Source organism: Cetorhinus maximus, chromosome 33, assembly GCF_964194155.1.
Source record: "Cetorhinus maximus chromosome 33, sCetMax3.hap1.1, whole genome shotgun sequence".
Taxonomy (NCBI): domain Eukaryota; kingdom Metazoa; phylum Chordata; class Chondrichthyes; order Lamniformes; family Cetorhinidae; genus Cetorhinus; species Cetorhinus maximus.
The window spans coordinates 10,172,048-10,199,051 of NC_135911.1; the positions used below are offsets into that span (position 1 = coordinate 10,172,048).

At 47.5% G+C, this 27,004-nt stretch overlaps 1 protein-coding gene across 1 annotated transcript in view; it reads left to right on the top strand.

Annotated features, from left to right (window-relative positions):
* LOC144671668 (uncharacterized) overlaps positions 1–24,756 on the top strand; it is a 36,427-nt gene extending 11,671 nt beyond the window's left edge. Inside the window, exons 5-12 of the mRNA XM_078533680.1 lie at positions 16,036–16,152; positions 17,266–17,403; positions 18,039–18,182; positions 19,317–19,484; positions 20,269–20,331; positions 21,968–22,030; positions 22,878–22,973; positions 23,704–24,756. Coding sequence (XP_078389806.1) covers positions 16,036–16,152; positions 17,266–17,403; positions 18,039–18,182; positions 19,317–19,484; positions 20,269–20,331; positions 21,968–22,030; positions 22,878–22,973; positions 23,704–23,720 — 806 coding nt within the window. The 3' untranslated portion in view covers positions 23,721–24,756. The remainder of the gene's footprint in view (positions 1–16,035; positions 16,153–17,265; positions 17,404–18,038; positions 18,183–19,316; positions 19,485–20,268; positions 20,332–21,967; positions 22,031–22,877; positions 22,974–23,703) is intronic.
* The last annotated feature ends 2,248 nt before the right edge of the window (positions 24,757–27,004 follow it).

Consider the following 27,004-nt stretch of genomic DNA (forward strand, 5'->3'; position numbering starts at 1 on the left):
GTTCAGCACCATTTTCAACTTCTCAAAAACTGAGCAGTCCATGTCCAAATGAAGCAAGACCTGGACAATATCCAGGCTTGGGCTGGAATTGGCAAGTAACATTCACGCCACACAAGTGTCAGGCAATGACCATCTCCAACAAGAGAGAATCTAACCATTTCCCCTTGACATTCATTGGCATTACCATCAATGAATCCCCACTATCAACATCCTGGAGGTTACCTTTGACCAGAAACTGAACTGTATCAGCCATATAAATATGGTGGCTACAAGAGCAGGTCAGAGGCTGGGAATTCTGCAGAGTGTAACTCACTTCCTGACTCCGCAAAGCCTGTCCACCATCCACAAGGCACAAGTCAGGGGTGTGATGGAATACTCTCCACTTTCCTGGATGAGTGTAGCTCCAACAACGTTCAAAAAACTTGACACCATCCAGGACAAAGCAGCCCACTTGATTGACACCCCTTCCACAAACATTCACTCCCTCCACCGCCGACAAACAGCAGCAGTGTGTACCATCTATAAGATGCATTGCAGGAATTCACCAAGGCTGCTTTGATAGCACCATCCCAATACATGACCACTACCACCTAGAAGGACAAGGGCAGCAGACACATGGGTACACCACCTCCTGGAAGTTCCCCTCCAAGCCACTCACCATCCTGACTTGGAAATATATCGCCGTTCCTTCACTGTCACTGGGTCAAAATCCTGGAACTCCCTCCCTAACAGCACTGTGGGTGTATCCACACCATACGGACTGCAGCAGTTCAAGAAGGCAGCTTACCATCACCTTCTCAAGGGCAATTGGGGATCAGTAATAAATGCTGGCATAGTCAGTGAGGCCCGCATCCAATGAAAAAACAGACATTCATTAATAAATTGAATTGGGAATTTGGGAGTAGCCTCCATGCTTCGCAATTCCTCATTATTCTTTCTGTCTGAGTAAGATATGAGGAATCGTATATGAGCGCATCCTCAGTACTGACTCTCCGACAGTGCAGCGCATCCTCAGTACTGTCCCTCCGACAGTGCAGCGCATCCTCAGTACTGACTCTCCGACAGTGCAGCGCATCCTCAGTACTGTCCCTCCAACAGTGCAGCGCATCCTTAGTACTGTCCTTCCGACAGTGCAGCGCATCCTCAGTACTGTCCCTCCAACAGTGCAGCGCATCCTTAGTACTGTCCTTCCGACAGTGCAGCGCATCCTCAGTACTGTCCCTCCAACAGTGCAGCGCATCCTCAGTACTCACCCTCCGACAGTGCAGCGCATCCTCAATATTGACTCTCTGACAGTGCAGCACTCCCTCAGTGCTGACCCTCCAACAGTACAGTGCTCCCTCAGTAATGACCCTCTGACAGTCCAACACTCCCTCAGTACTGACCCTCCGACAGTACAGTGCTCCCTCAGTAATGACCGTCTGACAGTCCAACACTCCCCCAGTACTGACCCTCCGATAATTCAGTGCAGGTTCACCTGACCGATACTGGGGCTAAATCATTAAATCATAGGATACGTTAGGTCTTGAAGTTTGTGGAGTGATCTAACCGGGGTGTTTAGGATGCTTAAAGGATTCCTAAAGATTTAGCTCCTTAGAAACTATATTCTCTGGTGGGGATGGGTGTACGCGGGGTTAGGCCGTCCAGAACAAGCGGGGAGACCCTTAAAATTTGAGCCCTACCATCATGGGTGAAGCCAGGAAAACGTCTTCACACAGACGAGAGTGGAAATCTGGAACTCTCTTCGCAAGATGCTGGTGAGGCCGGGAGGGTCAATTGTAAATGTCAAAACTGAGTTGGATAGCTTTCTGTTTTCAGGACATGAGGGGTCGCAGAAGCGAGGCGGGTGGATGGAGTTAATGTACAGATTGCTCATGATCTAATTGAATGGCAGGAAAGTGTCAAGGGGATTTGAAATTAAACTAAAAGCAAACTACCGCGGATGCTGGAAACCTGAAGTATAAACAGAAAATGCTGGAAGATACCCAGCCGGTCTGATAGCATCTGTGGAGAGAGAAGCAGAGTTAACGTTTCGAGTCCCTATGACTCTTCCTCAGAGCCTCTCCCTGTTCCTGTGCAGTTGGCTGTGTCATTTTGGGGATGAGAAATGTTGAATGCCACAAGTAGAAGATTGGATCTGATGGAAGGAGATGGGGACCTGGATTAAATACAATCAAATTTCAAGGTATTAAACTGATATCTCTCCCTTTGCTACAAACAGCGTTCCCAACGACGTATGTACTCAAAGGCTGTGTTTCCCACTTTGTATGTCGAAATCCCAACGCTTTCGGAATTATTGGTATCGATCCGACTATCGCTTTCTACTGCTGCAAGGGCAACATGTGCAACCTGGAGTCACGGAACTTCACCCGGTCCACCACACCTGTCCCCACAACCACTCCCAGCTCTGGCCCAACCCAACTCAATGCCTCCATATCGGTCCCCACAATGACTCCCAGCGCTGGCCCAACCCAACTCAATGCCTCCACACCCGTCCCGACAACCACTTCCAGCTCTGGCCCAGCCCAACTCAGTGCCTCCACTGTCACCGCCCTGCTCCTGGTCTTCCTCAAACTTGTGCTCTGAACACAATGCTTCACTCTTCAACTCGCTTTGAGTGGTTGCAGCATCTTGTGGATGGAGTGAGGGCTCCTGAGAGGGAGGGAGAGTCCCAGCGTGCTCAGGGTGATCAAGCCCCTCTTGTCCAGCGGCTTTACGAACTCCCTCAATCCCCTGCAGTGTAAAAGCCTTCAGCCCATCCCCTCTCAAAGTTGGTTGTATCATAGCTATGCTATTAATGGGTGTTTGTTCAACAATGGCTGTGTTTGAACAATGATTCCCAACGACGTATGTACCCAAAGGCTGTGTTTCCCACTTTGTATGTCGAAATCCCAACGCTTTCGGAATTATTGGTATCGACCCGACTATCGCTTTCTACTGCTGCAAGGGCAACATGTGCAACCTGGAGTCACGGAACTTCACCAGATCCACCACACCTGTCCCCACAACCACTCCCAGGAAGGATCATTAGGAGGCCATTTGGCCCATCATGTCTGTTTCAGCTTCGATCAATCCCAAACTCATGCCACTGCCCCACTCTCCCCCCATAGTCCTGTATCAATCTTAAACTAAGCCCACTGCCCCATTCTCTCCCTGTAGCCCTGTATCAATCCCACACTGATGCAACTGCCCCGCTCTCTCCCCATAGCCCTGTATCAATCTCAAACCAATCTCACTGCCCTGCACTCTCCCCATAGCCATGTATCAATCGCAAACCAATCTCACTGCCCTGCTCTCTCCCCATAGCCTTGTATCAATCGCAAACCAATCTCACTGCCCCGCTCTCTCCCCATAGCCCTGTATCAATCGCAAACCAATCTCACTGCCCTGCTCTCTCCCCATAGCCCTGTATCAATCTCAAACCAATCTCACTGCCCCGCTCTCTCCCCATAGCCCTGTATCAATCTCAAAACAATCCCACTGCCCCGTTCTCTCCCCATAGCCCTGTATCAATCTCAAACCAATCTCACTGCCCCGCTCTCTCCCCATGGCCCTGTATCAATCTCAAAACAATCCCACTGCCCCGCTCTCTCCCCATAGCCCTGTACCAATCTCAAACCATTCTCACTGCCCTGCTCTCTCCCCACAGCCCTGTATCAATCTCAAACCAATCTCACTGCCCTGCTCTCTCCCCATAGCCCTGTATCAATCTCAAAACAATCCCACTGCCCTGCTCTCTCCCCATAGCCCTGTATCAATCTCAAACCAATCTCACTGCCCCGCTCTCTCCCCATAGCCCTGTATCAATCTCAAACCAATCTCACTGCCCTGCTCTCTCCCCATAGCCCTGTATCAATCACAAACCAATCTCACTGCCCCGCTCTCTCCCCATAGCCCTGTATCAATCGCAAACCAATGTCACTGCCCTGCTCTCTCCCCATAGCCCTGTATCAATCTCAAACCAATCTCACTGCTCCGCTCTCTCCCCATAGCCCTGTATCAATCGCAAACCAATGTCACTGCCCTGCTCTGTCCCCATAGCCCTGTATCAATCTCAAACCAATCTCACTGCTCCGCTCTCTCCCCATAGCCCTGTATCAATCTCAAACCAATCTCATTGCCCCGCTCTCTCCCCATAGTCCTGTATCAATCTCAAAACAATCCCACTGCCCTGCTCCTAACACAGGGGAAAGACATTAAATGCAGAGCTGTGGGAAGCCACTGAGGGATTAATTATTCAACAGGTATCCCTGCCTGTAAATACAAATCTCCTGCTGCTATTGGGCACTGGACATCATCTTAACTCTTTAAATAAACCAACATTAGATTTTTTTTCACAAAAAAAAACTGTATTCATAAAATTTGCAAAAAAATATTGCAAAACATTTTGACTTCAAAATCACAGAAAGTGCAGTACAATTCAACTGGTCTCCATGCAGCTTGTTCTAATCTTGGGTGTCACAAAACAATTGCAACACTCTTGATATTTACAATGTACATTCCATGTCAGACATGTAGCCTGAGGGCAGGGCAATTCAAATTGTCAATTACAGAAAGCGCAGTAGAATTCAACTTTTTTCCATACATGTTCCACTCTGAGGTGCCACAATACAATTTCAGCACTCTTGATGATTACAATGTACATTCTACCTCAGGCATACAGCTAGAGGGGCTCGACGCAGTTTCCAGACCCTCAGTGAACTTTGGCTGAAAGGTTTTGGCCAACAACCTTTCCCCGCTGTGCCTCTGTAATGGCTGCCCCAAACTTTAGTGCGTCCCTTAGCACGTGGTCCTGCACCTTGGAATGTGCCAGTCTGCAAGACTCAGTCATGGACTGGAAGGCCAGCAAGTTTCAGACCAACAATGCCCTCATCCTGAAGACCATCTTTTTGTGCGGCTGCATCAAGCTGTGTGTAGACCCTCAGTACGCAAACACCAAGTGTCACTGCGTGCTAAGGTTCTACCTGTCCCCGGTGTTGTGAAAGGTGGGTCTGGCCATCTTACCACAGAACACCCCAAAAAGTTGGACCTTGTCATGCCACCTATCCCTCGTAGTAAAGTTTATGCTCAAAAAGACTTTTGATCACAAGCCCACCCAGCAGTGGTTTGCCTGTAATATCCTCGAGGCCCAACGGGAAAAGGAGAGGGTGGATCCTGTCAGATGATTCCCTGAACAGACTGTCAAAGTCATTTGGCAGAATGCCTCATTTCCAGAACTTTCCAACAAGCACCAAGGTGTAGCTTGGCTGGTGGTGAGAAAGGTCCTCACCATCAGATCCTTCCAATGTGCCCAGAGTCTAACCCCCTCCACTCATTACGCTGGAGGTGGCTGTGGTGGGGAAGAGACCATTGTTCACCTCCTTGTGGAATGTGCCTTTGCAAAAAAGGTCCGGAGAGAGATGCAGTGGTTTTTTTAGAGGTTTATCCCAAGCAGTTCTGTGACACAGGACTCTGTGCTCCACGGGCTGTTCTTCCCAGGGACACACACTGAGACAAACATCAACTGCTGCTGGAGGATCATCAACTCGGTGAAATAAACCAACTGGTTCCCCCAACAAATGATTAACTGTTAATGTGAAATTGAATAGAGAGTCACACCTCCTCTATCTCTTTTTATCTCTATACTCAATCACACCTCCCTCTATTTCCCTCTGTATCACCATACCATTTCACACCTCCTTCTGTCTCGTTCTGTATCAGTGTACCCTGACACCACCATCCCCCTCTATCTCTCTGTATCTACATACTCAGTCATACCTCCTCTATCTCTCTTTATCTCTATATTCAGTGATACCTCCTCTATCTCCTGTGTCGCCGTACCCTGTCACACTTCCCTCTATCTCTCTTTATCTCTACACTCGGTCATACCTCCCTCTATCTGCCCCTGTGTCACCATACCCTGACACACCTCCCCCTGTCTCTCTGTATCTATATATTCAGTCACACCTCCTCTATCTCTCTTTATCTTTATACTCAGTCATACCTCCCTCTATCTCCCCCTGTATCACTGTACCCTGTTACACCTCACTCTATCTCTCTTTATCTCCATACTCCGTCATACATCCCTATATCTCCCTCTGTGTCTCCATACTCAGCCATACCCCCCATTGTTGGTGTCTCCCTGTATCACACTGTGTTTAAGCCTTTCCAGCACATTCGTGCAAATGATATCGAAGAGTTAAATTTCCAGGAGTAACTCTGTTGGAAGTGGTTCCTTCACCTGGGGGACTTTAATGGGATCGATTTCAAGGTTTTCTTCAGACATCGGTGCTTTTAATTAACGCTAAACGGGGCAGATATTGGACTCGGTGGGGGTTACACTATCCCTCAAATATGGCCGGAGGCGCCTCACAGTTTGGGGGTGTAACAGGCGGGTATTATGATGGGTAGAGATGGGGTAATTCCCGGTTTCACGATGCCACCCCGGAGCCCAATATTTCCATTTCTCGGAGTTTTTAATAATGTTCCTGAACACTCCAACTGACGGTTCTGCCCCTGGAGAGAATGGGGAAAGCGGCGATGACATAAAGCGGGTTTAATCTAAACGCTGACGTCCGATGCTGTTTGAAGGTAGCTGGGCCGCTCCTTTGAAACAAATGGGAGCAACTTGTCTCTGAATAGAGGGGACCAAGGAGTAAAGTGAGGACAGCTGAGCTCGGGGAATGTTTTTGACGTTACAGTTTGTCCTCAGTACTTGTGACCGATACAGACAGCAGTCTGATAGTCACTGTGAGAGTTACTACCCATTGCTCTATAAAGATTTACACTGACATTAGAAGGAGTGTGGGCTTTGGTGATGGATATTCAAATGTTTTCATTTCCTAATCTCTGGGGGACTGTATAATAAATTGAAAATATCTTAAAATCTCGGATTTCTGCCTATCTTTTGGAAAGGAAAGATAATGTTTTCCCTAATATTACTGTAAAGCAGGCTTATGGGGGGCTGCGTGTGTGTATGTGTGTGTGTGTGTGTGTCTAGTTTAATTAAACTGCAGAGAGTCAGGCTGCGAGGTCTGAATCATCAAAGGGGTTAAGAGTAAAAACTGGCATTTCGAAATGGGGATGGGTAAGCCAAGATGAGGTTCCAGCAGATACAGTGTGAATGGAATTTGCTTTTGTAGATAAGTTGAGAGGTTGTCTGAATTTCAAACAGACATGATAGGGAGTTTATAGCTGGCAAATAAATAAGGCAAATCTCTTAAGTTTATTTTTCCCAAAAGTGCTGGCCATAATGCCAACATAGAAGATTTTGATATTCTGGGAAGAGTAACTTCCAAAGTAAGGGTGAAACAATGGAATTTACAGATCAAAAGGGGGAAAATATATTTAAAGAAAGCTGGAAAGCTGTATGGGGAGTGGCCCTGTGAGATCTTGACCAGTGGACTGTCTAAAACAGACGTGTGAACAAGCAGCGTTTAGTCACCCCAGAGAAGTATTTGCTTGTTCCAGAGAGCAAGGTTTTGTATAAAGCTTTGGAATTACAGTGTTGAGTGAGAGGGGGAGAGAAGCTGATAGCATTAATGTTAATTAATGTTTTAATTTAATCTTTAAAGTCTCCAAAGGTGGTTGTGGACTCTTTGTGCCTGGCTTCAGTGCACATACCTACTCATAATAAATACAAATTGCAAAATCGCTGTGTTAGCTTGGCCAAGTCTCCCTTTGGATGTTGGTCAGCCTGGCAAATATCACCTGCCATATCATAACACTCTTGTGTTAAAGTAACTGCTGTTAACCTGTTTAAAATACACAAATTAATGTTTTCACTGGAACAGAACTAGGACTAGAACATAACTAGAACCCATCAATATAAGATAGTCACTGATAAATCCAATGGGGAATTCAGGAGAAACCTCTTTAGCAAGGGAAAGGTGAGAATGTGGAACTCGCTACCATAGGGAGTGGTTGAGGTGAATAGTATCAGTACATTCAAGGGGGAAGCTAGATAAACACATGAGGGAGAAAAGAACAGAAGGATATGGTGATCGGGTGGGATAAGGAGGCTGTGGCGGGAGGGGTGGGGGGGCGCTCAGGTGGAGCATGAACACTGGCACAGAGCAGATGGGGTGAATGGCCTATTTCTGCACTGTAAATAATTCAATGTAGTGTCTAACATGGGAGGATGTAATTTAAATGGAAGGTTCTAAGTGTTCAGATGACAAGTAGGTTTGTTGGAGAGATTGAAGAGTGACATAGATAGCATTCACCCCATTCATGATGTTGTAGATGGTACACACTGCTACCACTGTGTGTCGGTGGTGGAGGGAGTGAATGATTAAGGTGATGGATGCGGGACCAATCAAGTGGGCTGCTTTGTCCTGATGGCATCAAACTTCTTGAATATTGTTGGAGTTGCAATCATCCGGGTAAGTGAAGAGTATTCCTCCTGGCCTGCCCTTGTAGATGGTGGACAGGCTTTATTTGGTCAGGAGGTGAGTTACTCTCCGTAGTATTCCCAGCCTCTGATCTGCTCTTGTAGCACAGTATTTATATGGCTAATCCAGTTGAGTTTCTGGTCAATGGTAACCCCCAGGATCTTGATAGTGGGAGCTGCAGCGATGGTAATGCCATTGAACATCAAGGGGTGATGAATAGATTCTCTTTTGTTGTAGATGGTCATTGCCTGGCACTTGCCTGGCACTTGTGTGGCACGAATGTTATTTGCCACTTGTGAGCTTAAGCCTGGACATTGTCCAGGTCTCGCTGCATTTGGACATGGGCTGCTTCAGTATCTGAGGAGTCACGACTGGTGCTGAACATTGTGCAATCATCAGTGAACATCCCCACTTCTGACCTTATGCTGGAAGGAAGGTCATTGATGAAGCAGCTGAAGATGGTTGGGCCAAGGACACTGCCCTGAGGAACTCCTGCAATGGTGCCGTGGAACTGAGATGATTTACCTCCAACAACCACAACCATCTTCCTTTGTGCTAGGCATGACCTCAACCAACAGAGTTTCCCCCCTGATTCCCACTGATTCCAGTTTTGCTTGTGCTCCATGAAGCCACAACCGGTCAAATGCAGCCTTGATGTCAAGGGCAGTCACTCTCACCTCACCTCTGGAGTTCAGCTCATTTGTCCATGTTTGAACCAAGGCTGTAATGAGGTCAGAGACTGAGTGACCCTGGCGGAACCCAAACTGGGCATCAGTGAGCAGGTTATTGCTGAGCAAGTGCCGCTTGATAGCACTGTTGACGATCCCTTCCATCACTTAGCTGATGATGGAGAGTAGACTGATGGGGCGGTAATTGGCTGGGTTGGATTTGTCCTGCTTTTTGTGTACAGGACATACCTGGGCAATTTTCCACATAGCTGGGTAGATGCCAGTGTTGTAGCTGTACTGGAACAGGTTGGCTAGGGGTGCAGCAAGTTCTGGAGCACAAGTCTTCAGTGCTATTGCAGGAATAATGTCAGGGTTCATAGCCTTTGCAATATCCAGTGCCTTCATCTGCTTCTTGATATCGTGTGGAGTGAATGGAATTGGCTGAAGACTGGCTGAGGAGGCAGAGATGAATCATCCATTTGGCACGTCTGGCTGAAGGTTGTAGCAAATGCTTCAGCCTTATCTTTTGCACTGATGCGCTGGGCTCCCCCATCATTGAGGATGGGGATATTTGTGGAGATTCCTGCTCCAGTGTGTTGTTTAATTGTCCATCAATGTTCACGATTGTATGTGGCAGAACTGCAGAGTTTAGATCTGATCCATTGGTTGTAGGATTGCTTGGCTCTGTCTAGCACCTGTTTCTTCTGGTGTTTGGTATGCAAGTAATCCCATGTTATAACTTTACTGGTTGACATCTCATTTTTAAGTATGCCTGGTGCTGCTCCTGGCATGCCCTCCTGCACTCTACATTGAACCAGGGTTGATCCCCTGACTTGATGGTAATGGTAGAGTGGGGGATATGCCAGCCCATGAGGTTACAGATTGTGTTCGAGTACAATTCTGCTGCTGCTGATAGCCCACAGCACCTCATGGACGCCCAGTCTTGAGTTGCTAGATCTGTTCGTAGTGCCACACAACACGATGGAGAGTATCCTCAATTTGAAGGCAGGACTTTATCTCCACAACGACTGTGCGGTGGTCACTCCTGCCGATTCTGTCATGGACAGATACATCTGTGGCAGGCAGGTTGGTGAGGATGAGGTCAAGTATGTTCTTCACTCTTATTGGTTCCCTCACCACCTGCCGCAGACCCAGTCTAGCAGCCATGTCCTTTAGGACTCAATCAGCTCGGTCCGTAGTGGTGTTACAGAGCTACTCTTGGTGATAGATATTGAAGTCCCCCACCCAGAGTGCATTCAGTACCCTTGCCACCCTCAGTACTTCCTTCATGTAGTGTTCAACATGGAGGAGCACTGATTCATCAGCTGAGGGAGGACAGTACATGGTCATCAGCAGGAGGTTTCCTTCCCATGTTTGACCTGATGCCTTGAGACTTCATGGGGTTTGCAATCGATGTTAAAGACTCCCAGGGTCAACTCTCTCCCGACTGTATACCATAGTGCCACAACCCCTGCTTGGTCTGTCCCGCTGGTGGGACTGGACATAGCCAGGGATGGTGATGGTGGTGTCTGGGACATGATCTGTATAGTATGATTCCATGAGTATGACTATGTCAGGTTGTTGCTTGTCTAGTCTGTGAGACAGCTCTCCCAATTTTGGCACATGCTCCCAGATATTAGCGGGTTTGACAGGGATGGGTTTGCTGTTGTCATTTCCGGTGCCTAGTTTGATGCTGGGTGGTCTGACCAGTTTCATTCCTTCTTAATGGTTTGATACAAGTGGCTTGCTAGACCATTTCAAAGGGCATTCAAGAGTCAACCTTAATGCTGTGGAGCTGGAGTCTCATATAGGCCAGACCAAGTGAGGATGGCAGATTCCCTTCATGTGGTGATTATGGATTTATCTGATGTGTAATATACCTTTAAGAAGAATGTTATTAAGGAATATCACATAATCTTAATATCCAATAGCAGAGTAGCACGGGCTATCTCTGTAGTTAGTAGGCTGTAGTCAGTGGTTAGCAGTAGAATAGTGTCGAGATAGAGTTTAAGGTGAAAGCACATGTTCAGTTGCTGCTGAGAACCTTTGTAACTAAACTGAGTTTTCCACCTATGAAGTGTCTGCTACTCAACTCTATCAATATGACAAAATTGGTCACCACACACAAGTGTGTATAACAGGATGCAACACTTCTCTGAATGAAATGAGTGAACCAGATGGGTTCTTATGAAAAATGACAATGGTTTCATGGTTATCGTTAGACTTCTAATTTGAGATTTCAATCTACCGTGCTAGGATTGGAAACTGGGTCTCCAGAGCAGTACCCTAGATCTCTGTGTTACTAGTCTAGTGAGAATGGCAGTACAACATGGACACGGCTACAAACATCAACACCACACTCCCTCAACACTGATCCTCCGACAGTGCAGCACTCCCGCATTACTCGCCATCTGACAGTGCAGCACTCCATCATTACTGACACTCTGTCCGTGCAGGGCACCCTCAGTATAGACCCTCCAACTGCACAACATCACGCAGCACTCTACCCTGTTCAGTGAACACACGGCACTCACACTCTCCCGTTCAGTGAACACACGGCACTCACACTCCCCAGTTCAGTGAACACACGGCACTCACACTCCCCAGTTCAGTTAACACACGGCACTCACACTCCCCCGTTCAGTGAACACACGGCACTCACACTCCCCAGTTCAGTGAACACACGGCACTCTCACTCCCCCGTTCAGTGAACACACAGAACTCACACTCCCCAGTTCAGTGAACACACGGCACTCACACTCCCCCGTTCAGTGAACACACGGCACTCACACTCCCCCATTCAGTGAACACACGGCACTCACACTCCCAAGTTCAGTGAACACACTACACTCACACTCCCTAGTTCAGTGAACACACTACACTCACACTCTTCAGTTCAGTGAACACACTACACTCACACTCCCTAGTTCAGTGAACACACTACACTCACACTCTTCAGTTCAGTGAACACACTGCACTCACACTCTTCAGTTCAGTGAACACACTACACTCACACTCTTCAGTTCAGTGAACACACGGCACTCACACTCTTCAGTTCAGTGAACACACGGCACTCACACTCTTCAGTTCAGTGAACACACAGGGCTTTGTGGGGAGCGGACACGTGTGATAGAGATTTGTGGTTTCATGAAGCGGGTGCTTAGGCATGATAATAGGCTTTACGTGGTGTGAACTATTGATTCCTCCCTATCATTTGTTACTGTTACTTATAAGTTACTGAAAAGGCCAGTGCCAATACTGACCTAATTTTTAAATAGTGTTCATTCACGGCATGTGGGCTTCGCTGGCTGGGCCAGCATTTACCGCCCATCCCCATTTGCCCCTTGAGAAGGTGGTGTTGAGCTGCCTTCAGTTCATAGCACCCTCGCCTTTGAATCAGAGGGTTGTGGGTTCATGTCCCACTCCCGGAAACCAAGAACTGTGATTGTACTCGAAAGAGTTGCAATCTGTGACTGTTGATAACTCGAAAGAGTTTAAACCGCTGCACTCCATGTGGTGTAGGTACACCCACAGTGCTGTTCGGGAGGGAGTTCCAGGATTTTGACTCCAATGGGTTAATGAGGCTGGATGGTTGAAGTTGAAGATCACAAGGGAGTGTGATGCATCATCATTTTCTAGCTAACTTGAGGGCGTTGTTTCCTTTAGCGGAAGTTGACTGAAGCGCTGACGAACACTGATCCGTAACCATTATGTGTTTGGCAAAGTTTAAAACATTCTTCTCAGTCGCTATCTTCTGCATGGTGCTGGCCAAAGGTATGCATGACTTAATTTTATAAACTTTACTTTTAATCAGGTGTGATTATATTTTAGCAATAGTCCTGTGGCAGTACATGACGCAGGAGAAGAATAGGGAATTTGTCCTCTGGTGTCTTGGGACCTAAGCATTTTGAACTCACTCCTGGGAACAACGCCACGCATTATCAGGCCTTTACCACCTTGCCCTGCAGAAACTGGCTGCTGCATTTCTGGAAGTGCCGCAGTGAAGTTCACCTCAAAACTGCTTTCTGGTTTGTGGAGTGCTCCGGGGCGCCCTGGGGTCATGAAAGGCGCTATGGAAATGCACGGCTTTGAAGTTTACTGCACAGGAACCGGCCATTCGGCCCAACTGCTCCTTGCTGCGTTTATGCTTCACACAAGCCTCCTCCCAGCTCTGTTTCCTCTAACCTTGTTGAAGTTGCCTTCTGATATAAGAAATAGGAGCAGGAGTAGGCCATTCGGCCCCTCAAGCGTCCTAGGCCCAACCATCTTCAGCTGCTTCATCAAAGACCTTCCTCCCATCATAAGGTCAGAAGTGGGGATGTCTGCAGATGATTGTACAATGTTCAGCACCATTCGCAACTCCTCAGATACTGAAGCAGTCCATGTCCTAATGCAGCAAGACCTGGACAATATCCAGGCTTGGGCTGACAAGTGGCAAGTAGCATTCCTGCCACACAAGTGTCAAGCAATGACCATCCCCAACAAGAAAGAATCCAACCATCGTCCCTTGATGTTCAATAGCATTACCACCACTGAATCCCCCACTATCAACATCCTGGGGGTTACCATTGGCCAGGAACTGAACTGGACCAGCCATATAAATACTGTGGCTACAAGAGCAGGTCAGAGGCTCAGAATCGTGCGATGAGTAACTCACCTGCTGACTCCACAAAGCCTTTCCACCATCTACAAGGCACAAGTCAGGAATGTGATGGAATACTCCCCACTTGCCTGGATGAGTGCAGCTCCTACAACACTGAAGAAGCTGGACACCATCCAGGACAAAGCAGCCCCGCATGATTGGCGCCCCATCCACAAACATTCGCTCTGTCCATCACCGATGCACAGTGGCAGCAGTGTGTGTACCATCTACAAGATGCACTGCAGGAGCTCACCAAGTCTCCTTAGACAGCACCTTCCAAACCCAGGACCACTACCATCTAGAAGGACAAGTGCAGCAGATAAATGGGAACGCCACCACCTGGAAGTTCCCCTCCAAGTCACTCACCATCCCGAGTTGGAACTACGTTGCTGTTCCTTCACTGTCGCTGGGTCAAAATCCTGGAATTCCTCCCTAACAGCACTGTGGATGTACCTACACCACATGGACTGCAGCGGTTCAAATAGGCAGCTCACCGCCACCTTCTCAAGGACAACTAGGGATGGGCAATAAATGTGTTGGCCCAGCCAGCGAAGCCCACATCCCGTGAACGAATAGAAAACACAACCCCAGCTCCTCCAACTGAATCTCCTAGCTAAAATACCTCATCCCTGGAACCATTTTGGTAAATCCACACCCTCTCAAGGACCCTCACATCCTTCTGAAAGTGTGGTGACCAGGACTGGATTCAAGTCTCTAGTTGTGGTCTAACAGAACTTCATAAAGGTTCAGAGTAAGTTCCCTGCTTTTGTGGCCTCCTCCCATTTTACAACCTCATTTAAGGAGCTGGTGGTATTCAGGTCCATCCAGCAGAGGAACACGGTGGACAGGAAAACTCCCTGTTATTAGAACCCAAGGAGTTTTGACATTTGCACCAAGGAGCAAGTTTGCAGCTGGAGAGGGCACACTTAGCGGTGGGAGCTCCCTCAGCTGTTGTACCTACGCCTCCTCCCTGGTTGGTACAACAACCTTGGTAATGTGGCCACAATAAAAAATTGCATTCATATAATGTAGAAAAAATGTCTGAGGACACGCTAGAGGAGCACACAGCCAATATCGAGCTACATAAAGGGATAAACACACATGGGGAAGAAAGGGACAGAAATGCAGCATATTATTTAAAATGGGGGGAGAGTCAGGATGGTGAGTGGCTTGGATGGTAGTAGTGATCGTGGGTTTGGAAGGTGCTGTCTAAGGAGCCTTGGTGAATTCCTGCAGTGCATCTTGTAGATGGTACACACTGCTGCCACTGTGCAGTGGTAGAGGAAGTGAATGTTTATGGATGGGATGCCAGTCAAGACGGCTGCTTTGTCCTGGATGGTTTCAAGCTTCCTGAGTGTTGTTGGAGCTGCATTCATCCAGACTTGTGCCTTGTAGATGGTGGACAGGCTTTGGGGAGTCAGGAGGTGGGTTAATAATTGCAGGATTCCTAGCCTCTGACCTGCTCTTGTAGCAACTATGGCTAGTCCAGTTCAGTTTCTGGTCAATGGTAACCCCCAGGATGTTGATTGTGGGGGATTCAGTGATGGTAATGCCATTGAACATCAAGGGGCAATGGTTAGATTCTCTCTTGTTGGAGATGGTCATTGCCTGGTACTTGTGTGGCGCGAATGTTACTTGCGACTTGTCAGCACAAGCCTGGATATTGTCCAGGTCCTGCTGCATTTAGACATGGACTGCTTCAGTATCTGAGGAGTCACGAATGGCACTGAACATTGTGCAATCATCAGCGAACATCCCCACTTCTGACCTAATGATGGAAGGAAGGTCATTGATGAAGCAGCTGAAGTCGGTTGGTCTGAGGACACTACCCTGAGGAAATCCTTGGAGCAAAGGAAATTGAGGGGTGATCTGATAGAGGTGGACAAGATAATGCCAGGTTTAAATAAGGTAAACAAATTAGTTGAAGGTATAAGGGCTAGGAGTACAAGATTTAAGGTTTTGGCAAGAGATGCAGGGCAGATGTGCAGGCAAACTTATTTACACATCGTGTGGTAATGAATTAGAACTCGCTGCCTCTGAGGGAGGTGGAAGTGGAGGCAATCAGTGATTTCATAAGGAAATTTGCTGAGGTCTTGGGGGAAATAAACTTGTAGGGTTAGAGGGATAGAGTGGGTGACTGACTTGATTGCTCTACAGTAGCTGAATGGCCTCTCCCTGTTTGCTGTAGGACCCTCCCTCATAGCTGCATCAAGTGGAGTTTCAGCATGAGAGCTTTAGTGTTCTCTACATATGACCTGGTGGTGGTGGGGCAGGAGAGATTACACTGAGTTACTGACTTGAGCTGAGGATTGTTAATTTGACTCATTCTGGTTCATTGTTTTTCTCCCCTCAGTGCGACCTTTCACCTGTAACAAATGTGTGGCATCTTCCGATTCCTGCATACTGCAAGAAACGAAGTGTCCATCAGGAACCACCACCTGCAGCACTACTTCGACCACAGAAATTTACAGTAACACTTCCTCTCCTGTTTTCTCCAACATTTTTTAATCTCTCTGTCTCATTCCTGCCTTCATTCTCTCTCTCTCTTTCTTTCGCTCTCCCTTCCTCTTTCTTCCATCTGTTCCTCTCTTTCTCTCTCTGTTTTTTCTTTCTCTCTTACTCTCTCATTCTTCCTCTCTCTTTGCAGCTACTCTCCCTTCTTCCTTTACCTCTTACTCTTTCTCTCTATCTTTTACACTTGCTTTCTCTCTCTCTTTCTCTCTTTCTTTTGCCCTCACTCACTCTCCATTTCTTTCTCTCTTTTCCATTTTCTCTCTCTGTTATGATCATGAAATTTATAGGATTGTTAAGTTTTGGGGCTGTGTCTTTAACTTAAGGTAAAAATGAAGGTAGTCATGCGACCTGTTCTGAAATCTGCCAGTCAGTAATCCTGGGCAGTTTGATGGTTAGAGATTAAAAGTGGCCCAGTTTGCTTTACTGGGAAGAAGGTGCAAGGTGGTAGACAATGCCTGTGTGCTAATAGTAGATAGACTGTGAGTCTCCAAAGTCCCAGAAAAATGTTCAGAATGTTGCGTTCTAAACTATTTTCTCCATTTAGTTTCAAGATGAAAGAGAGTTGGGCTCTCAAGAATAGCTAATTAACATTTCTGCCTGGATACAAGGCTCATGTGATTCACATTGCCATGGAAATGGGCTTTGAGGACAGAAAGTTCTATTCTGTATTTTAAAATATAAGTTTCCTACAAAAAGTGTTTCACCAACAGTTATTTATTCGATTTGTTATGTAAGATGTCTTAAAACGTGAAATTTTGCTGTGTCCTCCATTCAGCCATGAGCTGGAAGTTCAAACTTATTTTTAAAAGTTATCAATCTCTATGTGATCATAACATCTCTGTCTTTGTCCCTTTTCTTCTTTTCTCTCCTTCTCCCTCTTTATCTCTTTCTCTCTCTCTCTTTCACTTTTATGCTCCCTCTTTTCCACATTTTCTCTCCCTTTCTTTCATTCTCCCTTTTGCACTTTCTCTTACTCTGCTTGTTTTCCCCTCAGACTATTTTTCTCTTTCTTTCCTTCAGCAATGAGCAGGATGTATGAAATCCTATTTATGACTTTGCTTGTTTTCAGATGGAGTGAATGACAAGAGGATTAGAAATTCCTGTGGCCAGTGCTCTGATCCCATAGCTCTTAACACTGGAGTTGTGGTCATCTCACAGAGCAGCAGCTGCTGTCACTCCGATCTCTGTAATAATCAAATAGTTGCAGGTAAGGTTCCAGTGTATCATAATCCAATTCAGATCCGATAGATTCATTTGAGAATGAGGCTGTCCCATTGAATTATGTGGTGACTGAATTAAACCAACACTGCCAAGCTCCCGTAACACTGTCCCCATCAAACACTCCCAGGACAGGTACAGCACGGGGTTAGATACAGAGTAAAGCGCCCCCCATCAAACACTCCCAGGACAGGTACAGCACGGGGTTAGACACGGAGTAAAGCCCAGTTTGCACTATTCTCTTTGGTGAAGGAATCTAGACTAATGGACTCTGAAAGAATTGGAGATTAAAGTGCCGACAGCACCTGGATTTATGTTTGGTATCTATGATACTGACCAGGAATGATGTATGTGAGCTGTGGAACAGTCTCGAGAGTCTGATTGGCCTCCTCCCTTTGCCATGCAACACAACCACAGGTCCTGTTACACAATTCAAAGCATGTTTCCATTGAAAACAGTCGACCAATTCATCAAAAACAAAAACAGAATTGTTTTTGTTTTTGTTTTGGATTTCCAGCATCCGCAGTAGCTTTTAGCTTTTTGTTTTTATGACCAATTCATCAATACTGGGCTCAGCTTTGTTTGTGATCTGTAAACAAGTTCCTGTTGTGGTTTGAATTTCAGAGCCTGCGAACAGCACCCAGAATGGACTGAAATGCCGAGAGTGTTTTAACAGCTCGTCCGATTCCTGCAGGGACTCTGAACAGACAGTGAAATGTGTTGGAGCAGAGACTCGCTGCATGAGTGCCTCAGGCCAGGAGAACTTTAGTACGTTCAATCTTCTGCCATCTTTGTGACGCTCCTAATGAATATCGTCGCCCCCCCTCCTCCTCCACCTTTTGTTGCTGAGAGGGATCCTCACCCTTGACTCTACAGTGCCCACACTGAGGGCATGTTGCACTGTCAGAGGTGCCATCTTTCAGGGGAGACCTTTGCCTGAGGGCTGTGAAAGTTAAAGATTCGCCAGTCGCTTTTCTGATGAACAGAATGGGAATTCTCTCTGGCGCCCTGGAGCCAATCTTAATCCCTCAACCAGCGGCACTAAAACAGACAATCTTTGAAGTGTCTCTTTGCCCCGTCTCCTCTTCACCCCTGTCTCAGCTCACTTGCTGCTGTACCCCTCATCCATGCCTTCATTACCACTAGGCTGAATTATACCAGCGCTCTCCTGGCTGGCCTCTAATAATCTACATAAGACTCTGCTACCCCCTGGTTTTAACTTGCACCAAGTCCCAATCCCCTATCAACCCTCTGCTTGCTGACCCATGTTGGCTCCTGGTCAAGCAAGATATTAACTTTAAAATTCTCATCCTTGTTTTCAAATCCCTCCATGGTCTTGTTTTGCTCTCCCCGCACCGCCCCCCCCCCCCCCCCCCCCCACCTTCAATTTTTGTAATCTCCTCCATCCCCAGAACCCTCCAAAATGCCTGCGCTCCTCCAATTCAGACCTACAGAGCATCCCCCAATTTCTATGGCTCCACCATTGGCAGCCGTGTCATCAGCTGCCTGAGCCCTAAGCTCTGAAATGCCCTCCACTAATTCTCTCCACCCCGCTCTCTCTCTCTCCTTTATTAAGATGCTCTGACATAACATCTCCTTATGTGGCCCGATGTCATATTTTGTTGTATGGTATAAAGCTCCTGTGAAGCATCATGAGATATTTCATTAGGTTAAAGGTACTAAATGAATATAAGTTACTGTTGGTGTTGTTGTTCACCTACTGCAGCAAGGATGATCCACAGGTATATGAACCAGTGAAACACTGTCCCTGGGCTGTCCCATTACACTGCCCCATCATTTTTAACTGGCCAGTTGTCCCTCTCATGAACCCGCCCATTATAAACAGCAGTGATTGATGCACAACCCCCTCACTATCCACCCTGTTATCCTGTGTGTTTCTAGCGTACGGAGTGAGTAATTTCATCGCCAAGGGCTGCGTCTCCGAGCAGGTCTGTCGATTGCTTGACATCTTGAGGCCTTTCCGTATCGAGTTTACCCAGCTTCCCGCGTGTTGCGCAGGAAACCTCTGCAATGGTGACCCCGGGAGAGGCACTTCCACACTGGAGCCAGGTAACGGGGGCTTTGGGGGAGGTGGGGAATGGGCAGGGAGGGGAGTGGGGAGGCACAGGGCAATTGTTCAACACCATAACGTGAGATAGTGAGAGAGGAAGAAGAAAAGGGAGAAGGGAAGAGAAAGGAAGCATGAAAGGGAGAACAAAAGATAGGAAGAGAGACAGGAAAGGAAGAATGAAAGAAGAGAGAAATAATGAAAGGCAGAAAGAGAGAGTAAGGGCGACTGCACTGACAGATCCAAATGTAGAAATCAGAAACATGCTTTAACATATTTAAAGTTAGACCCAGCACAACATCTCTTTTCAGTGGCAGGAGTGTCGGTAACAGAGGGACACAGATTGAAGAGAATCAGCAAAAGAACCAGAGGGAGAGATGAGGATAAGTATTTTTTTACACAGCGAGTTGTTGTGATCTGGAAGGTGTAGCCTGAAAGGGCGGTGGAAGCAGATTCAATAGGAACTTTCAAAAGGGGGAATTGGTTAAGGACTTGAAGGGGAATAATTAGCAGATCAATGGGGACAGAGTAGCGCTGTGTGGGGGCAGTGCGGCAGTGGGACTAATAGGATAGCCCTTTCGAAGGGCCAGCACAGGAATGATGGGCACAATGGTCTCCTCTGTGCTGCAAGATTCTCTGATTCTAACATAGCTAATAGATAGAGAAGCCCAGAGCCTGTGATGTGACACGTCCTGTATCCAATTGAACGTGTGACAGGATGAATCCTGGCCTGATCAATTTCTAGTCTTTGATTTAACAGTCTTTTTTGTCCTTCTGGTCGAACAGGAGTCATAACGAGCGGGCCAGTGACAACAGAGTCCAGCTGCAGAACAACAACCAATAGCACGGGTAAGAATAAAAATGCGAAATTCACAGGTACTATCCAAGTTTTTATGTAAGAGACCCAAGGGGCTGAATGGCCTCCTCCTGTTCCTGTGTAAGAGACCCAAGGGGCTGAATGGCCTCCTCCTGTTCCTGTGTAAGAGACCCAAGGGGCTGAATGGCCTCCTCCTGTTCCTGTGTAACAGGCTTGAGGGGACTGAATGAGAGAAAGAGGGAGAGTATAAGAGAGAGAGACAAGGGGAGGGAGTGAGACAAAGAGAGAGATAGAGAAAGAAGGAAGCCAAAGAGAGCAGGGAAGGAATATGTAAAAGGGAGAAGGAACCGTGGGGTTAAATGGGCCTCCTCTGACTCCTGTGTTACAGACCCAAGGGGGGCTGAATGGCCTCCTCCTGTCCTGTGTAACAGACCCAATGGGGCTGAATGGCTTCCTCCTGTTCCTGTGTAATAGGCTCGAGGGGCTGAATTACCTCCTCCTGTTCCCGTGTAACAGGCTCAAGGGACTGAATGGCCTCCTCCTGTTTCTTTGTCACAGGCTCAAATTTCTGAATGACCGCCTCCTTTTGTGTGTAATGGGGCTGAGTGGACCTGCTCCTGTTCCTGTGTAACAGGCTCGAGGGGCTGAATGGCCTCCTCCTGTTTCTTTGTAACAGTATTGAGGGACTGAATGTGCCTCCTCCTGTTCCTGTGTAACAGGCTCGAGGGCCTGAATGTGCCTCATCCTGTTCCTGTTTTACACTGGGGCCAGGCTACGGGGGCATTTTGAGGGGGGTGTGTAGGTGGGCGGCGCTGGGCATGGGTGGGTGTGTGGGCGGGGCAAAAGGGGTGGGGATGAATGGGCGGAGGTGTTGGGGATGGGTCGGCGGAGGGGGTGGCGATGGGTGGGCGGAGGGGGTGTGGGAAGGCACAGAGCAGAGAGCAATAGATCAACACCATAACTTGAGAGACAAAGAGAATGAGAGTGGAAGTAGGAAGCCAAAGAGAGTAGGGAAGGAATACGTGAAAGGGAGAGCAGAAGAGAGGAAGAGAGACAGGAAAGATGGAATGAAAGAGAAATAGAATGAGCGACAGAATGAGAGAGAGGGAGGGGATATTGTGCTGACAAATCCAAAGTTGAAACAGGGCCCAACATATTTAAAGGTAAACCCAGGACAACAATTCTTTCCAATGGCAGGAGGGTCGGTAACCAGAGGGACACAGATTGAAGAGAATCGGTAAAAGAACCAGAGGGGGAGATGAGGAGAATTTTTTTGTTTACACAGCGAGTTGTTGTGATCTGGAAGGCGCTGCCTGAAAGGGCGGTGGAAGCAGATTCAATCGGAACTTTCCAAAGCGGGGAATTAGTTAAATACTTGAAGGGGAAAGATTTGCAGGGCTGTGAGGGAAAGAGTCGGCGAGTGGGGGTGTTGGAATGGGACTAAATGGGGAACTCTTTCAAAGAGCCAGCAGAGGCACAATGGGCTGAATGGTCTTTGCCTGTGCTGGGAGCTTCTCTAATCCTAACCTGATCTACAGATTCATGAGCCTGGAGCCTCTGATTGGCCACGTACTGTACCAAATCAAAAGCGAGTTGCGATGATCCATTTCGAGCCTTTGTTTTAATAATCTCTTCACTCCTCCTCCCTTTCCCTGATTGGTCAATCAGGTGTCATAACAAGCAGCCCAGTGACATCAGAGACCAGCAGCAGTGGACCAACCGATAGCAAGGGTAGGAACTCACATCTCCTGTTATTCTTCGAATTAATAGACAAGTACATGTTAACTGGGATTTGTTTAAGGTCCTTGTTCCAGGCCTACTCCTGTTCCTGTGTAAGAGACACGATGGGCTGAATGACCTCCTCCTGTTCATGTGTAACAGACCCAAGGGGGCTGAATGGGCCTCCTCCTGTTCCTGTGTAAGAGACACGTTGGGGCTGAATGGGCCTACTCGTGTTCCTGTGTTACAGGCTCAATGGGGTAGAATGGGCCTCCTCGTGTTCCTGTGTAACAGGATCGATGGGGCTGAGTGAGCTGAATGGGCGTCCTCCTGTGCCTGTGTAACAGGCTCGAGGGGGAATGAATGGCCTCCTGTTCCTGTGAAACAGGCTCGAGGGGGAATGAATGGCCTCCTGTGCCTGTGTAACAGGCTCGAGGGGGAATGAATGGCCTCCTGTTCCTGTGTAACAGGCTCGAGGGGGAATGAATGGCCTCCTGTTCCTGTGAAACAGGCTCAAGGGGAATGAATGGCCTCCTGTTCCTGTGAAACAGGCTCAAGGGGAATGAATTGTCTCCTCCTGTTCCTATGTAACAGGCTTGAGGGGGAATGAATGGTCTCCTCCTGTTCCTATGTAACAGGCTCGAGGGGGAATGAATGGCCTCCTCTTGTTCCTGAGTAACAGGCTTGAGGGGGAATGAATGGCCTCCTCCTGTTCCTGTGTAACAGGCTGGATGGCCTATTTCTGTGTTGCGAAGGAAAGAATTCTGGTCTATACTGGCTCCTGACACATACTCAGCTTTGAAGACTGCTTTCATCAGTCTTGTTAGTTATTAACCATTATTTCCAATTCTTCCTGTAGGACGCATAGGGTTTATCATCGGAGTGGCAGTGGGCGTCACATGCGCAGTTCTGATAGCGATGGGATTTTGTTACTGTCAATACAAAAAGAAAAAGGGTCAATGTGGTATTCTTTTGGAACAAATTACTGCCACCTCAGTCATAGAATCATACAACATGAAAGGAGCCCTTCCCTTTCCCGTTCAGGCCGGCCCCTTTGTGAACTTACACCTAATGAGTCCCACTCCCCTCTAAACTCTTCAGGTCTATATCCAATTGTCTCAATGCAAAAGGTGCAGCCTGACCAGAATAATTACCTCTGGAACCTTCTTTAGACCCTACAACCCTCCCTATCTCTGTAACCTCCTCCAGCCCCTACAACCCTCCCTATCTCTGTAACTCCCACCACCCCCCAGCCCCAATAATCCTCCCTAACCTCTTAACCTCCTCCAGCCCCTACAACCTCTCTTCCAATTGTGGTCTCTTGATCAGCTCCCAATTTCCATTGCTTCATCATTGGCGGCTGTGCCTTCAGCTGCCTGGGATATAAGCTCGGGATTTCCCTCCCTAAACATCTCCAGCTAATTCTCTCTCTCTCCCTCTCTCTCTCACACCTCCTTTATGACTCGCCTATAAAACTGACCTCTTTGACCAAGCTTTTGATCAGCTGTCCCTAATATCTCCTCATGTGGAGGTCACCTGTCCCTAATATCTCCTCATTGGGGTCAAACCTTACTTTATAATGCTCCTGTGAAGCGATTTAGCATGTATTGAAGGTGCTATATGAGTACAAGTTGTTCTTGTCATTCATCTATCTGAATTCCTCTCTTGGCTCCCTCTGAATGTAGACTCCAGTCCTATCTGATGCTTTGAAGGAGGTTCCTGATTTTTGGCAGGACTTGGTTTCCTGAGGCTCCAGCTGATTTCTGGTTGTGACTCTGCTACCTGTGTGATGGTATCTCTCTGTCATCACTTGGCATTCGGTATTACTCGAGAAGGATGTGACTACGAGGGGACAATCGATTTCTCTGTTTCTTAGAGAGGAAATGAGACAACCCCTTTATCTGGTGAAATAAAGACTTTTGCGTGCTACCCTCAATAATTGTGGCTGTAAACATTTACTTACTAATTTCAAGCCAATGCTTCTTGCAGTTTGATGTTTGCTAACCTGCAACATGTCCATCTGTTTTTCTTTTCTTTGTTCACAGGATGTGGGCTTCGCTGGCTGGGCCAACATTTATTGCCCTTGAGAAGGTGGTGGTGAGCTGCCGAGTTGAACCGCTGCAGTTCATATGGCGTAGGTACACCCACAGTGCTGTTAGGAAGGGAGTTCCAGGATTTTGGCTCAGTGACAGTGAATGGATGGTGATATATTTCCAAGTCAGGATGGTGAGCGGCTTGGAGGGGAATTTCCAGGTGGTGGTGTTCTCTTCTATCTGCTGCCCTTGCCCTTCATTGCCACAGAAGGCTATGGAGGCCAGGTCATTGAGTGTATGTAAGAGCGAGATAGATAGGTTCTTGATTGGTAAGGGGATCAAAGGTTACGGGGAGAAGGCGGGAGAATGGGGTTGAGAACCTTATCAGCCATGATTGAATGGCAGTGCAGACTCGATGGGCCGATTGGCCTAATTTCTGCTCCTATGTCTTATGGTAGTGGTCGTGAGTTTGGAAGATGCTGTCTAAGGAGTCTAGCTGAGTTGCTGCAGTGCACCTTGGGGATGGTACACACTGCTACCACTGTGCATTGGTGGTGGAGGGATTGAATATTGAAGTTACTGGATGTGGTGCCAATCAAGCGGACTGCTTTGTCCTGGATGGTGTTGAGCTTCTTGAGTGTTGTTGGAGTTTCACCTGTTTAACCCAAGATGTATGCTGTTTGTTCAATAAAAGAAATCAATGCATCTAAGTGGCGTTTCTCATGATCTCCAGATGTCTCTTCAGGTTGATGTCCAATTGTCTCAATACAAAAGCTGCAGTCTGACTAGAATAATTATCTCTGTAACCTCCTCCAGCCCCTACAGCCCTCCGTTTCTCTGTAACCTCCTCCAGCCCCTACAGCCCTCCCTATCTCTGTAACCTCCTCCAGCCCTCCCTATCTCTGTAAGCTCCTCCAGCCCCAAAGCCCTCCCTATCTCTGGAACCTCCTCCAGCCCCTACAGCCCTCCCTATCTCTGTAACCTCCACCAACCCTCCCTATCTCAGTATCCTCCTCCAGCCTCTCCAATCCTCTCTATCTGTGTAGCCTCCTCCAGCACCCCCATCTCTGTAACCTCCTCCAGCACCCCCATCTCTGTAACCTCCTCCAGCCCTTCCAAATCTCTGTAACCTCCTCCAGCTCCAACAACCCTCCCTAACATTGTAACCTCCTCCAGCCTCTACAGCCCTCCCTATCTCTGTAACCTCCTCCGGCCCCTCCAGCTCTTCCTATTGCTTTAACCTCCCGCAGACTCTCAAAATCTCTGTAACCTCCTCCAGCCTTTCCAACCCTCCCTATCTCTGTAGCCTCTTCCAGCACCTCCAATCCTCCCTATCTCTGTAACCTCCTCCAGCCCCTACAACCTCTCTTCCAATTGTGGTCTCTTGATCATCCCCCGATTTCCATCGCTTCATCATTGGCGGCTGTGCCTTCAGTTGCCTGGGATATAAGCTCTAGATTTCCCTCCCTGAACCTCTCCAGCTATTTCTCTCTCTCTCTCCCTCTCTCTCTCTCTCTCACACCTCCTTTATGATTCGCCTATAAAACCGACCTCTTTGACCAAGCATTTGGTCACCTGTACCTAATATCTCCTCATGTTGAGGTCACCTGTCCCTAATATCTCCTCATGTGGTTTGGGGTCATACCTTACTTGATAATGCTCCTGTGAAGTGCTTTAGCATGTATTGAAGGTGCTATATGAGTACAAGTTGTTCTTGTCATTCATGTATCTGAATTCCTCTCTTGGCTCCCTCTGAATTTAAACTCCTGTCCTATCTGATGCTTTGAAGGAGGTTCCTGATTTTTGGCAGCACTTGGTTTCCTGAGGCTCCAGCTGATTCCTGGTTGTGACTCTGCTACCTGTGGGATGGTATCTCTCTGTCATCACTTGGCATTGGGTATTACTCGAGAAGGATGTGATTATGAGGGGACAATCGATTTCTCTGTTTCTTAGTGAGGAAATGAGACAACCCCTTTCACTATCTGGCGAAATAAAGACTTTTGCGTGCTACCCTCAATAATTGTGGCTGTAAACATTTACTTACTAATTTCAAGCCAATGCTTCTTGCAGTTTGATGTTTGCTAACCTGCAACATGTCCATCTGTTTTTCTTTTCTTTGTTCACGGGATGTGGGCTTCACTGGCTGGGCCAACATTTATTGCCCTTGAGAAGGTGGTGGTGAGCTGCCTAGTTGAACCGCTGCAGTTCATATGGTGTATGTACGCCAAGAGTGCTGTTAGGAAGGGAGTTCCAGGATTTTGACTCAGCGACAGTGAATGGATGGCGATATATTTCCAAGTCAGGATGGTGAGCGGCTTGGAGGGGAATTTCCAGGTGGTGGTGTTCTCTTCTATCTGCTGCCCTTGCCCTGTGGAGGCCAGGTCATTGACTATATTTAAGAGCGAGGTAGATAGGTTCTTGATTGGTAAGCGGATCAAAGGTTACGGGGAGAGGGCGGGAGAATGGGGTTGAGAACCTTATCAGCCATGATGGAATGGCGGTGTAGACTTGATGGGCCGATGGGCCTAATTTCTACTCCTATGTCTTATAGTAGTGGTTGTGAGTTTGGGAGATGCTGTCTAACGAGTCTAGCTGAGTTGCTGCAGTGCACCTTGTGGATGGTACACACTGCTACCACAGTGCATTGGTGGTGGAGGGATTAAATATTGAAGTTACTGGATGTGGTGCCAAATCAAACGGACTGCTTTGTCCTGGATGGTGTTGAGCTTCTTGAGTGTTGTTGGAGTTTCACCTGTTTAACCCAAGATGTATGCTGTTTGTTCAATAAAAGAAATCAATGCATCTATGTGGCGTTTTTCATGATCTCCAGATGTCTCTTCAGGTCGATGTCCAATTGTCTCAATACAAAAGGTGCAGTCTGACCAGAATAATTATCTCTGTAACCTCCTCCAGTCCCTACAGCCCTCCCTATCTCTGTAACCTCCTCCAGCCC